The sequence below is a fragment of the Mustela nivalis genome, assembly GCF_964662115.1.
Source record: "Mustela nivalis genome assembly, chromosome: 3".
Taxonomy (NCBI): Eukaryota; Metazoa; Chordata; class Mammalia; order Carnivora; family Mustelidae; genus Mustela; species Mustela nivalis.
Genome location: NC_139022.1, coordinates 79969424 through 79983591, shown reverse-complemented (window position 1 = coordinate 79983591; position 14168 = coordinate 79969424). Strand labels below are relative to the sequence as shown.

General features: G+C 37.9%; 2 protein-coding genes across 11 annotated transcripts in view; one reads left to right on the top strand and one right to left on the bottom strand.

The window, feature by feature from the left end:
• The window catches only part of CERT1 (ceramide transporter 1), a 113230-nt gene extending 103395 nt beyond the window's left edge, over positions 1–9835 (bottom strand). Inside the window, exons 1-2 of one of the 2 annotated variants that reach the window (XM_082724962.1) lie at positions 9303–9835; positions 3836–3970 (exon numbers count right to left, since the gene is read on the bottom strand). In XM_082724962.1, coding sequence (XP_082581088.1) covers positions 3836–3970; positions 9303–9398 — 231 coding nt within the window. In that variant the 5' untranslated portion in view covers positions 9399–9835. The remainder of the gene's footprint in view (positions 1–3835; positions 3971–9302) is intronic. The other variant, XM_082724961.1, reaches the window with a different exon arrangement.
• Positions 9265–14168, top strand: part of POLK (DNA polymerase kappa) — a 67729-nt gene continuing 62825 nt past the window's right edge. For 3 of the 9 annotated variants that reach the window (XM_082724947.1, XM_082724939.1, XM_082724945.1), the window contains exon 1: positions 10009–10095. The gene's annotated coding sequence lies outside the window, so the exon portion shown is untranslated. Of the gene's footprint in view, positions 10096–10209; positions 10332–14168 lie in introns of all 9 variants that reach the window. The other 6 variants (XM_082724943.1, XM_082724942.1, XM_082724944.1 and 3 more) reach the window with 5 other exon arrangements.

The following is a 14168-nucleotide window of genomic DNA, read 5'->3' as shown; positions in this document are numbered from 1 at the left end:
TCAATAAGAGTATGTAAAAAAGTTTAATTTCTGTAAGGCTATAAAAGACTATAAAAGAACGAAAGAATATACAAATGACAAACTGGGGAAAATATCTGCAATAAATATGACAAATGGCCAATTACCATGCTATCAGGAGCTTCTATAAATCAGTAAGGAAAGAAAAGAAAAAACAAGAATAAATGGAAGAGCAAAAAATATATAAATGGCCTATAAGCACATTAAGTTAGTCTCTTAAATAGAAAATGCAATTTAAAATATTAAGATACTATTTTTATCTAGCAGTTTGACAAATATTTTAACATTTGCCAAAACCAAATTTCCTCAATACTTCAGTGTACGGGAAAAAAGACACTCATACATTATTGGTAAGAGTGAAAAGTGGTAATCTTTTGAATAAGTCATTTGCCAGTAACTATTAACAAATTTTAAAATAAGTGTTCCCACAATGTTTGCAATAAAAAGATTAGATATGGGGACGCCTGGGTGGCACAGTTGGTTAAGCCACTGCCTTCAGATCAGGTCATGATCCCAGAGTCCTGGGATCAATTCCCGTATCAGGCTTTCTCTGCTTTGTGGGGAACCTACTTCTCTGCTTTGTGGGGAACCTGCTTCTCCCTTTTCCTCTGCCTCTTTCCCTGCTTTTGCTCTCTCTCTGTCAAATAAATAAATAAAATCTTTAAAAAAATTAGATATGATCTAAATGTCAAAAAAGGGGGGGCAAATAAACAAGATAGGGCACATCTAAACAACTCAATAGAATAAATACAGTAGTTAACTCTCAAGTCACGCTAGAAGAAAACAAGTCAGAGAACAGTAGATTTAGCATGACGCTATTTGTGCAAATAAAAATGAAGGATATAAGCAAATAAATGCTTGTAAAAGCATACAAATTACTTGGAGGAAAAAAACCAGAAATTTTACTTTGTCTATTTCTTGAATGCAGGACTAAGAGCAAAGAGAAGCATTTACTTTTTAAACCTTTTCATGCCATGGATCACATTTTTTTTCCTACCAAAAATATTTTAAAAACAGAATTTTAAAAATAAAGAACAGTTTAAAAACTCCATAGACACTACTTTTGATTGAAGAAATACTAACATATTAAACATCTACTGTATGGCAAGTTTTATTGCATGGGCTAGGTCTTAAGCAAGTAACAAACTATAGTAATTCAGAAATCAACTTTCTTTCTATATTTATTCTACATACAGATAACTTATTTTTCATAAAATAAAAAATGCTTTAATTTTTTTTCCTCACTCATTCACTTATAAGCCCTTCTCATTAAGAATTACTTCCAAATAACAAATTCTCCCAGGAAATACTTTATTTCTTGAAAGTATTTCACCCAATTTATCATTGCATAGCGAAAGAACATGATTAAAAGAAATTAAGAATAACTTAATTGTTAAAATAAGCATGAATTTAACAATGAATTTGGTTCTATCAGAAAAGGTGGGCTCAGACACTAGGTTCACCAACAAGTAATATGTTAATGGTTACAATTCTTCAAGTCCAGAATTCTTTTCATATGAACAGTCAATTTTATAAGGGTGCCATGTGAGCAAATTCAACATTGACATTTATTTTTTGTCTTCGGAGATGAAGTGATACATATAATAGCCCATACTTAATTAAGAAAAGCAAAGGATACTATTTGTATTAGTTGAAGATTAGTATTATTATTGAAGATTAGTATTACATTTTTGTAATTTAACTCAAGTACATGTTCTATTTGTAAACTTCATTGTGAGAAGTTCACTGAATTCAGTTATATTTTGTAATTTCCTTGATGTATGTAACAGCGAACTTTTGAACCTACAGAGCAAGGAAGAAACTGAAAGCTGAAGGGGTTCAGGAATATAAATGTTTGTCCTTCTCCCTATAACCTGTTTCACCATATCTAGGGCTACCACTCAGAATCTGTTGCCTTTTTCATCTTTTTACCTTCTCTATCACTACTTAGCTTAGTGAATACCACTTGGTCCCCCCCTCATCTCCTTTTAAATTGTGACACCAAGTACCCACAATGAAAGTTTTGCATGCAAATACAGGTATAACAACAACAACAAAAACCTACAAAGAAATAACAGGTTTTGTTTGTTTTTTTTTCTGAGCAGATGCAATGTAATTGTTTATTAAAATTTTTTCTTTTCCTTAAATAGGTCATGCACTATTATCAGAATTTGTAACTCAAAACAGGATAACTATATTTAACTCTATAGAAACTAACAGTACTCTAGGAATACTATTATTCAGTAAACAATAAAGATAAAATTTAATTCCTTCCACTTTCACATCAACCAACAATCTATTTTCAAAGTATTAAGCGTAATAACTAATAAGCGTGTGACAATATGCAAAAGGAAGGAGAGGAAGAATCAAGGAAAGACACCTCAAGATCAAAAACATGTTTGAATCCATTATTCTGTCCTCTAGCATAATGATCCATCTCAAGGGAAATAAAACCCCAAAATACAAAACTATACACAACTTTAAAATACGCCATATAATATACAACATATATGTCAAAATAAATACTGAGCTTTTATGTTCAAAGTTTCTTTAAAATTTCTTTAAATTTAAATTTCTTTAAAATTGTTCTCAAGAATGGAGAGTAGTAGTTTCATCCTTAACACTTACAAACAATTCCTCTGTAAGTTTTTCCAACTCAATATTCAACTAAATTTGTTTTCAACTCCAAATATACATGAAGGCCAGAATATACGAAAAATAAGAACAAAATACTGTAGGATTTTCCTCAGTGTAACATAAACATATATAAGTCAGATTTAGAAATCAACACAGATTCAAAGAGTACTTTTTACTTTTATAAGCAATATAATTTCTATCACGTGAATTCTCTTTGAATGTATCAGTAAAATCTATGATTAGTTTTTAATATACCCATTTCTAGATTGGCAAACAACAGCGCCCTTAACTGACCTCCATTCAACTGACCCACTTTAGCCAAAACGTTTTTTTTGTCCTTTGATTAAATACGTCATGGCACACTAACTACTCTCAACTTATATGCTATTTTTAGCATACTTAACCACTTCTGATTCCACAGGTTCAGTTATGTTTAACAAATCATTTGGTTGTTCCCAAACCTGTTTATGCCAGTTTACCTGTGTGGTCCTTACATAATTAGTATTACATAAGTCTGGAATACAAGTGCAAAAAGAGGGTTGTTTCTATATGAACTAAGTTGAATGCAAACTAAGTAGAATGACTCAATAAAGGTATTGAATTAGACAAAGGTGAGACATCTGTAAAATACTAAGGAAACAATAAGTGAGAAGAACCTATACTTTAGTTTTTTCAAAACTATCTTAAAGTTTTTATTCCACTTTAGAGAAATCAAAACTGGAAATTGCAAACCATGCATTATGGATATAGTTTACAAGAACAACTTCTCTCAATTCCACATTTGAAGAGATGGTGTTAACATTACATCGAAAAGCTGGCAAATAAATATAGACTTAAGTATTTTAAGTTAAAATTTTTAAATGTTAAGATACCTTTTTTTTTTTTTTAGTTTTCTGCTTTAATTTCTTCAATAACCTGCCATGTAACTGTCCTAATCTCATCAGATATGAAGTCTTCAAATGTGTTTTTTTCTGAATCTCTTAAGGGCTTGCTCTAACAGCTAGAAAAATAGTATCTGTCTTTATATAATAACTTCATGGAAATAGGTATTAGACTCTATACTCCACAAAGGCAAAGATCTTCCTCTTTTATTCACAGATAGATCCTAATCACCTATCACAGTTCCCAGTACACCGCTAATGCTCAATAAATACTTGTTGAATGAAGAAGAGGAACTTACTGTGATGACAGCCTTGCTAAGACAGATGGATCCTCTGCAGCCATACTCTGTCTCATCTTCAGATTTGTAGTAACTCAGAGTATTATTTTTTAAAACTACCCAACGATCTTGCCACCCATGAATGTAGTTTGTCCACTGGAGGTAAAGGTGGGGGGAGGGAGGGAAGGAAAACAAAATATACAAGTCAGTATTTTAGAGATCCAAACTTCTGAATCAGCTATCAATCTAAATTGATATGTGAAAAGTTTTAGCCTAACTGTAAACAGTAAAAATTACAAAAAGTGAGTTGAGATTTTCTAGATTGTATGATTTTCAATAATTTTTACAAAATTATAAATATTGTATTTTCTTCTTTAACATCTGAGGAATAAAACATGCAGATTTCAGTTAAAAATTCTGTTTTTTTGTGTGTTTTCATCCTCCCCTCTTCACCAACTTCATGACACCTAAGATTGTTTTGGTCTCTACCATAATTACCATATTCAACAGAAAAGTTAAGTTTGGTTATATAGCCTCTCATTCTCCTACACCAAGTACTGCAGGAAGACTTCAAATTAACAGAAGTATGAAGCTAATCATGTCCAAATATTACTTTTGTTTAAGTTGTTCCTATATGAACAGGTATAATATTTATAACTATACCCAAGCAAAAATACTAGATCATTAATCTTTAAGTCTGTATCAACCTTATTTTTCATCCACAGAACTCATTATACATATTAAAAATAATTAATTCATTTTCCAAGTTTCTCCAAAGATTTTTTAAGTCTAAGAGTAATAATACAACTATTTAAAAAAAAAAAAAAAAACCCTGGTTTTCAACAACATACTTGAATTGCCAGTTTTTAGTGCCTATAAACGGTTTCCATGTTGTTAACGTCTTGCTGCACACTGCAGATCACAATCAATAAACTTGCAAAGGCAGAAACGCAACCTCTATGGGAATTCTTGATTTTGCATATTTTTATGCTCTGGGGGTTTTATGTACAGACAATTCCAAAAACTATCTAATTCCAACACTATCTGCCAAAAACTAATTCAAAATGGATTGTCAAAAATATACCACATTGGCTCAGGCTCTATATCCATTGAGAAATCTTTACTTTTCTATTCCCTACTCAGTATGTTTGAGACAGTTCAGCTCTTAAATCTTCTAAGGCCCATCATTACGACCCCTCCCTGAGAGCTCATCCATGCCGGCAATTTAACACATTCTTTCCTATGAGCTCCCCAATCAACATTTCTTTATTTCTAACTCCATGTGACTTACCACCACTCAAACTGACTTGAAACAATGATGGTTACATACAAAACTGAATTATCTCCTCCTGTAAGGTGCACTTTCCTCCCTATGTTTCTATTTCCTTTGCTATAGTGGTATTTCTGCAGTCATTCAGATTCAAACCCGGCTGAGTGCTCCTGTATTGTATGGAGAGAGTAGTGCATATAATATCGGATAGACCCTACTGGTTATGTAACCAGTTTTGACAAGTTATTTAACTTCTCCGAGCTTTACTTTATTTGCTTGTTATTTGAATGGCTGAAAAAAATCATGAATACCCCTACTATATTCATAAGAGATACTGTTTTTGTCAATCTTTATAGCCTGTCATCAACTCCTAGTCATCCTTCCTTCATATTAAACCCTAAATTTGGCTCTTCTCTATTTTCAATTAGTCCAATCAAATTATCAGGTTACCAGATCCTGAGAAGGCTTAACAACCTTACCTCTAGTATCTTCTCCATTTTCTTTCAAAACTTACATAATCTTATTTAATTATTAAGCACACTGACTTACTTATCTTACATATTAATCTCACTGAACCTCTAGCTCCAGAACTTACATGAACAACTCCCATTAACTGTAATACAAATTGTTTAGAGTGGCATACCTTAATCTTACCTCATTTCTAATTACTGCCCCTCAGAGGGCTGGTAACTATGTGACTGTGGTCAAGTTACTTATCCTCTGTTTCTTTGTCAAACTCTACCTCTTAAAGTTGTCAAGATGAAACAAGAATAGACTTACAACACTGCCAGGCACACAGTATTTTCTTAGGTGGAGCCAGAGTTATGCAGAACTAATGAAGCTTAAACTTCAGTGCAGTTCACTAGAACAGACCTCTTGCACAGTGACAGGTCCCAGCAATTGTATCTCCATTTTTAAAGTGTTTTTCTTATAGAAGACCCAATAAATTACAAGAGCTTCAAGATCCTTTACTTAGTAAATGTTAGCTTCTCCGAGAAGGCAGATTTTTGCTTCTCATAACATTCCCTCACTCTTCCCGATCTAACAGAGATAAGGCAACAGGCTACACACAGAAGAAGAATCAAAGGTTTCTGTTCCCAATAATCCAGCATGCAAATTTCAAGAGGAAAACAATACATTTATAATAAGAGTCAGACAAGTTACAAATAAAATACTATGGGAACTCAATGGAAGGAGATCTGAAATGGCTGGCAAAAGAAGAAAAGGCTTCATGGTAAGAATAGAGTTTGAGATAAACTCTAACCATGGGGGCTCCTGGGTGCTGAAGTTGGTTAAGCAGCTGTCTAGGGCTCAGGTCACAATCCCAGCGTCCTGGGATAGAGCCCCAACTCTGCGCTCCTGGCTCAGCAGGGGATCTGCTTCTCCTTCTCCCCCTGCCCCTCCCCCTGATTGTGGTCTAGTGCTCTCTCTCAAACATAACCTTTAAAAAAAAAAACAAAAACCCTCTAAAGAAGGACAGAATTTCAAACAGTTAGGTATGTGGAGAAATAGAAGATAAGGTAAACCTTGAAGGATGGAGAGAATTCACAAGAAACTTGACCGCATTTATTTTATCCAGGCTGTTTCTCTCAAGTCCCAGTAAGGAAGACATGAATCTTTTCCCATCAACATCCATCCTGATACTTGTTAAAACCACCTAGAATTACTGTCTATCCAGTATTTGTGGAGCCTAAAGTAGCTCAGTTGGTTAGGTGCCTTCAGCTCAGGTCATGATTCCCCAGCCCTGGGACTGAGCCCTGCATCAGACTCCTTGCTCAGGGGAAGAGTCTGCTTCTCTCTCTCTAACCTCATCCCGTGTTCATTCTCTCACTCCCGCTCTCTCTCAAATAAACAAAATCTTAAAAAAAAAAAAAAAAAAAGTGATTCCATAGAAAATATGCATCATTGGTATTTCCATGTATTTTAAATTACTACAAAGAAAAATAAAAAATTTGGACTGGTGTATTTCCAATATAAGTTTATGCCCTCCACCCATTCCAAATTCATTCCATTTGGGAGGGGAAGAAACAAAACACATTAGTATTGAGACTTATCTACATTACTCAATTAAAGGGAAAAAAAAAACAGTTGCTGAGTTCTAACTCTTGCATAAATTACTAGGTGAATACAAACAGATCAAAATATAAATGTACTTTAAATTTTAAAACATGTTCTCGATATAAAATATGCTTTTAAAAAATATTTTATTTATTCATTTAACAGAGAGAGAGAGAGAGAACACTCACACAAGCAAAGGGAGCAGGGACAAGACACCCCACTGAACAGGGGACCACACTTGGGGCCTGACTCAGGACTGGACTCCCCCAGAACACTGGGATCACAACCTGGACCAAATGCAGATGCTTAACCGACTGAGCCACCCAGGCATCCTCAATATAAAATATTCTTGATTAAAAAGCTTCCAGAAATCATTATATATAATCATACATTGTTAAATTTCAGGGAAATTACCATGATCGCTGTTAACAAAAATGCCAAAAACTATATTCCTTTTGATTCTACATATGCAGCAATATCAAAGTTATTTACCTACCATAGAAGTGATCAAAAGTATGTTTCTCAACATTTAAATATCAAGGAGATAGTTTTTCATTTTTTGTCATACTATAGCTACTATATTGCTATGCAAACAGTGAATACTCAGAGCATTGGGGACTCTTTCCACTAGTCAACCCCTCAACCCCCCCAAAATAGTAATACCAAATAGATTAAAAGTTCAGCCTGTTCTGTAAAACACTTACCACCACCATAATACTAGTTTGGAAGTCAGCTTTCATTTAATGAGATAAGTGATGAATCTACCAGAATTCAGAAGCAAAGAACAAACCTGAAATTCAACCTTACAATGTATACCTACTATACAATGTGTTAAGTACAGATAACTAAATTACAACCTACATTCAATCTAAAGAAACCCGAGGGTGCTTCACTTTACTGAAAGCCTTTCACTGCAATTCCAATGATGACAATATCAAGACACATCATGATTTTTCTGCCACGGAAATAAAAGTTAACACTTCCAAGTCTTAATTCCAACATTCATGTCTTACCTAACGCCTTTTTCACCACTTTCTAAAGATAACAGAAAAACCTAGTATGAAACAATTCCACAATAAATGTCCAAATGCTTAGCGTAAGTATGTCTAATGGACGCAGGGTAGTTTCTTAATAGTCAGTGGCTGCACATGATCTTGTATCTTATGACCAGCTTTGCTGAGGGACTGGCATTTCTAAAACTTTAACAGGAAGAGAGAAGGAAGTAAAAAAGGCAACGTGGGTCTTCTCATAGCAAAAACTTTAAACGAAGAAACAAACCCTAAACCATGTACTATCAAAAGAAAAGAATCCATCTTCTCTCCTAAAAAGGGCCTCATCGACTTAGTTACCTACAACTATGTGCTTTGCTAAAATTTTGAAAAAGGGTTTTAAAAATTTCAGGAAAGATAAGATGTGTTTTCCTTATTCTGGCCCTTTGCAAGATTATTTATTTATTTATTTTTTTATTAATAGTTCTCTTCTTCCTGGACTAAAGGTCGGCTTCTATTCTGACATGTCCCAAGTTACTATGAGTATTTCTGGTACCTATCACGTGCCGATTCAATAGCTCTTTTCTGAACTGAGGAAAAGGATGAGGGAAAAAGTACAAAAGTCCTCCTCGCTGAGACCTCTCACTACATCTAATTTGGCACAGTTTACCACCTCAGATTTCCGCACCATGCCCGCTTGGCTACTGTCTACACCACCGCATCCACAGAATCTTCCAAACCTGCTCTGCATCTCCGGACTAACCTCGTTTGAGAGTTCCGATCTGCACTGCTCCCATACCCAGTGGTTCGCACACTGTTGTTGCCCAACCCGGATTCCTACACCCGGGACAGATGTCGCTGAGTCCCAAGTCACGGTGCGCATCCCACTCCCAAACTGAATCCGGGGCTGGGACACGTTTTCTCCAGTCTTCGGCCGCCACCGCCGCCGAGCCCCAGGACAAGCGAACAGGACAGTCCCCTTCTCCCCCGCCCCCCCACCCCCACCCTGGCACTCCTGCGGCAGTACTCAGCCCCGCACCCCGGCACATTCCGCAGCCCCCGCCCCGGGACAGTCCGTGACTCCCGTCCAACCCCACCCCATCCCCTCAGCGGCTCTCCTCGCGGCAGGTGGAGTCTGAGCAGGGGGCCTTCGGACCCGCGGGTTGCTCACCTTGCTGAGGACTCCGCAGCGCTCCACAGGCGGCCCGGACTCCGTCTCCGGATCCTCCTCGGAGCCCGACGAGTTCCAGCTCTGGTTATCCGACATGGAGGCGCGACAGTCGATCAGGAGACCGGCCCCCGCTCCCTGAGCTGCGCCGGAGGAAGCGCCCAGTACCCGGGGTGAAGGGCCGGGGGATGGCGAAGGGAAGAATGCCCGCTCCGGCTTGGGGGGGAGCTGGAGGAGGGACGAAGTCTGGCCGCTGCGCCGCCGCCGCCGCGCCTGACACCGAGCGGACCGGGGAAGGAGGACAAGCGGCGAAGGAAGCCTGCCCTTCCAGCCGTCAGCCGTCGCCGTTGTCGTGACCCCTGCGCTGCGCCCGGCGCCACCACCCGAACTCAGCCCCTTCGATGCCAACCTCAAACAGAAAAGGGAAAGGAAAGAAGAAGGGAAGAGAAAATCCAGCTGCAGAAACCCGGGTCCACTCACACCTCCGCTACCGCCGCCATCTTCCTGCCTGGCCCACTATTTACCCTCCCCTCCCCTTTTCCCTCCCCTTCGTCCTCCCATTCTCCCTCTGCTCCCCGCCCCGTCCCCCTCCCAACGTCTGACGAAGCACGCCGAGGGCTGGAGGTCCCCTCCCGCACCCTACCTCCGGTTCTCCCGGATGACGCAGAGTGGAATGGTGGGAGGAGCAGAGAAAGGAGGAGGGATGGAGTTCCCGTTCTGTTGCATTCTGGGAAGGTCGCTGCTCCGTCAATCGCGCGGCCTCCTGGGAGTTGTAGTCGGGATCCTGAGGCAACCGGTGAGTGATCCGTGCGGGGCAGGCTGTCGCCTTAGGGACGAGTCAGGTAGTGGGTGGGCTTCGTTTGACAGTTGTGCGATCCGTCCCCTCGGCCACCCTTCTATCTCTGCCTAGCGTGTTTATGACGAACCTGCGGAGCTTGCGGGCCCGGACGTGAGATAACTCTGCTGAGGATGCCGGGCCTGCCTTCCACGGCTGTTTCCTGAAAGCCCGGGAGCATCTTGCTGCTTTCCAGGGTGGGAATGTACTGGCGTTTCTGCCTCAACCGCGGGCCAGTGGTTTGCACCCTCTCTAGCGAAAACGGGGTTTCTGTCCGCCAAATCCCCTCTGCAAATGTTGAAGGTCTTTTTATCTCGCTCTTTAGAAGTTAAACTTCAAACTTGAGGTTTCCCGCGTTTGGAGGAAGAATTCTTAGCCCCTTCTCACCAGAGCAATCACTTCCTATTGTTGGATTTAGTGTTCATTTTGTTGATAGTACTTTTGAAGATGTCAGAGAATAAATAACGTTTGAAGAATTTTTAAAGTAAAATGAGAATGTGAAATGGTAGACTGGAGTTTATTCTAAGTTGTCAATGAGTACCTTCCCGAAAGCCGGGTTAACCATCTCTACGGACCTGTGTCTCTGAGAAATAGGAAAGGTTGTGGAGTAGAAACTTCATTGCGTAAGAAAACCCAAAATGCAATAGTCTTACTGAATAGTAAGAGATTAGGCAATTCTAGTCTTTAAGACTAGAATTGAATTAGTAGAAAGAACGACAATAGAAGAGCTAATGGATCTTTGTCTATTTTTGCATAAATTATTGGGATAATTTTTATTGTGAGATCTTTAATTTGTAACTTCCGTTCTTTCTCCTCTTGTTTGCTACTTTTACATCTTGTCAATTTCCTAATAATTGCCAACAACAAAATTCATTATTAAAGGTTAGAAAGGGTACCTGTGTACTGTAGTACATGGAGAATAGGAGTGAAATTTTGAGTATGAGGGAAAAGGCACAGTGGCCAGAAATAACTCTGGTAGCCATGGAGGTCAATTTAACTGGGATTTTCAGGAAAAAAACCAGAATGATGGGGCATGTCTCTGAGAAGTACCTACGATATCTTTTTGTTTCCTTAAATTGATGCTTATGCATGCTGAATTTGTTGTAAATAGGTTACAGATCATTTTTCCAGTGTGAAATCAAGTAGTAATTCATAATAGAAAGCCATTCAGATGAATAAAACTTGAGATAATGCTTTTGAAAATACTTTGACAACATGTTAACACATAATCCCAGGGTTGTCGTTCAAAAGAGAAAACGGAAGAAACCCACTTATGCATATTTTCCTCTTTATTGAATTACTAAATTATATCTTTAGAATTTTGAATAGTGTAACAATTTTTACTTTCCCTTTGGTTATCTAATATGATTAGATGTAATATTTGATTCTTGGTTTTAAAAGGACATTAGTCTTAAGGAAATGATTGTGAATTGTTGAGAAATCAACTTCATAATGTGATTTAGAATCATGGGAGCATAGTATATGTTTATATTAAAATTGAACTTTCCATTGTCTTTTACACATTTCTAAGTTGTGTGTGGTTGCAACCACCAGCACTTACATCTCTGAGGTTCCCACCTAGTAGGAAATTGCTTCACTGTAGCAGTCTGTTTCTAGCTATAGGGTTGAGGGAGAGGGCATTCTGAGAAAAAAATCATTTAACATACATGAAGATCCCATGATAAATGTTGAAATGAATATTTTAGACTGTATATATTATTTTGCTTCCTAGAATGTAAGTCCCATGCAGGCAAGAATTTAAATTTTTTTCATCCATTTTTTCCATAACTTTTTTCTATCCTTAGTCCCTAGAATAGTGCTCAGCATATAGAAGGCATTCAATATAATTGGTATTATATTTATATCTTTCAATTAATTTAATGAACATATAATTTGCAAGATACTTTGCTGATGACTGGGTGATTTTAAGATACTAAAAAGTTAAAAGGGGGCCATAGGGAGCTCTGCCTTGCAGGAGGTTATAACAGAAAACAAGGTAAGCAAAGTACAAATGTTACTTTAATAGCTGAGCTAGTGTTTGAAAGAAGGTAACCTTTTTTCCTACCACTTGACAGTGACAAACCCTGTTCTCTAACCCTCTTACCTAATCCTCCTCCTGGATCTTTGTAGGCCACTTACCCCAGGTCTTTTCAGTTAAAAACAATGGCTACTTAGAATTCTAAAGAAGAAAGGATTGTCCTTGTTTGCTTATCTTTCCACCAAGTTATAAAAATTATTCAAAATAATATAACTTAGTAGATTTTTATGACTTGCTACTGTGTTTATAACATTCATCGTGTTCCCTAAATGAAGTTCAGAAATTTAAAAAATGTGAAAGCTTCTCTTAAAGCCTCTCTGCCTTTTCCAATTTAACCAGAACTACCTGTCCCTTTAAATGCTTTGTTTCCCCTGTTTTGAATACTAACTGATGATACTAGCTTCTCTTCAATGTTCCTGTGAGACCTGTTCAAGAACTGCCACTATGATGATTCATGTGAGTTCAGAGTGAGCAAGCAGATAGTCCCTGGGTGTGAATCTTACCTGGCTTCATCCTTAATAATCACATGAATTTGGATGTGTATTTAATAAATACTAACTTTAATAAATAACATTATTAGTTAACCAGTTGCTTTTTATTATCTATATCCCCAAAGTCATGCTGTTAAATGCATGTGTAAATGAATATTTGTATATCAAAATGGATATTCATTTGTATGGTGGTGAATGCATCTATGTTCATGTCTGAACATGTAAACACTAGTTTCAGAAATGTAAAGGACTACAAGAAACTTGTATGTTTTCATCTTTTGTGATGTTATAAGGAATTATTGAAAATACCCTTACAAGTGTATTCACAAAACTGGATATAGTGTGTAAAGTGGATACAGGAATATCAAGTATTCTTCGATACTTCGATTGCTCCCCTTAGTATCTTGATCTTTTGTGTTGGTGCAGAAAAAAAAAAAAAAAGATTGTATTTTACCTATCCATGATCAGCATTTGGCATGCTTATCTTCCAAATAAATGGTTTTCAGTTAAACTGAGATCTTAACAGGTATATTCTTATTTAGTGTAAGCAAGCCAAGTGTACTAGTCTATGAATGAACTTTAAAGGATTGTCAACTTTCTAAAATAAAAAGGTAAGTGATTCAGCCAGCAAAATCAAGTGTACTCAATAAATTTTATTTTTTTTATTTTTTTTTAAAGATTTTATTAATTTATTTGTCATAGAGAGAGAAGCGAGAACAAGCACAGGCAGACAGAGTGGCAGGCAGAGGCAGAGGGAGAAGCAGGCTCCCCGCCAAGCAAGGAGCCCAATGCGGGACTCGATCCCAGGACGCCGGGATCACGACCTGAGCCGAAGGCAGCCGCCCAACAAACTGAGCCACCCAGGCGTCCCTACTCAATAAATTTAAAAAAAATAATTACAAAAAAAAAAATCAAGTGTATTCAAGAATAGCAGAGGAATTGCAATTTGGGACAAGCAAACCTTGGTGAACCAAGGGCAAATCCAGAGAACAGAGGAGAGCTTCAATTTATAGAGTAAAGGTGGAAGTCTGGAGGGGTTATTTTGAACAAAAGTTCATTGGAAGAAAATGAGTGGTTGGAAGTGGTGGTAGCCTCTCATTGGCTGCAGGAAAGGGCAGCTTGCTATTAGCACCAAAAGGTCATCTTCCTTCTTCCTTCCGGACTGTTCAAGTTATGATGAGTGGTCAGTTTTTGAGAGCCCGCTCTTCAGGGTTTTCCAACTCCAGTTTTACTTGAGGTTTCCTTAACGTATTTTCACATTTCCACCCTTTGATAAAGATCTTTCTTTAAAAGCAGTGCTGAGGGGCGCCTGGGTGGCTCAGTGGGTTAAGCCGCTGCCTTCGGCTCAGGTCATGATCTCAGGGTCCTGGGATCGAGTCCCGCATCGGGCTCTCTGCTCAGCAGGGAGCCTGCTTCCCTCTCTCTCTCTCTCTCTCTCTGCCTGCCTCTCCATCTACTTGTGATTTCTGTCAAATAAATAAATAAAATCTTTAAAAAAAAAAAAA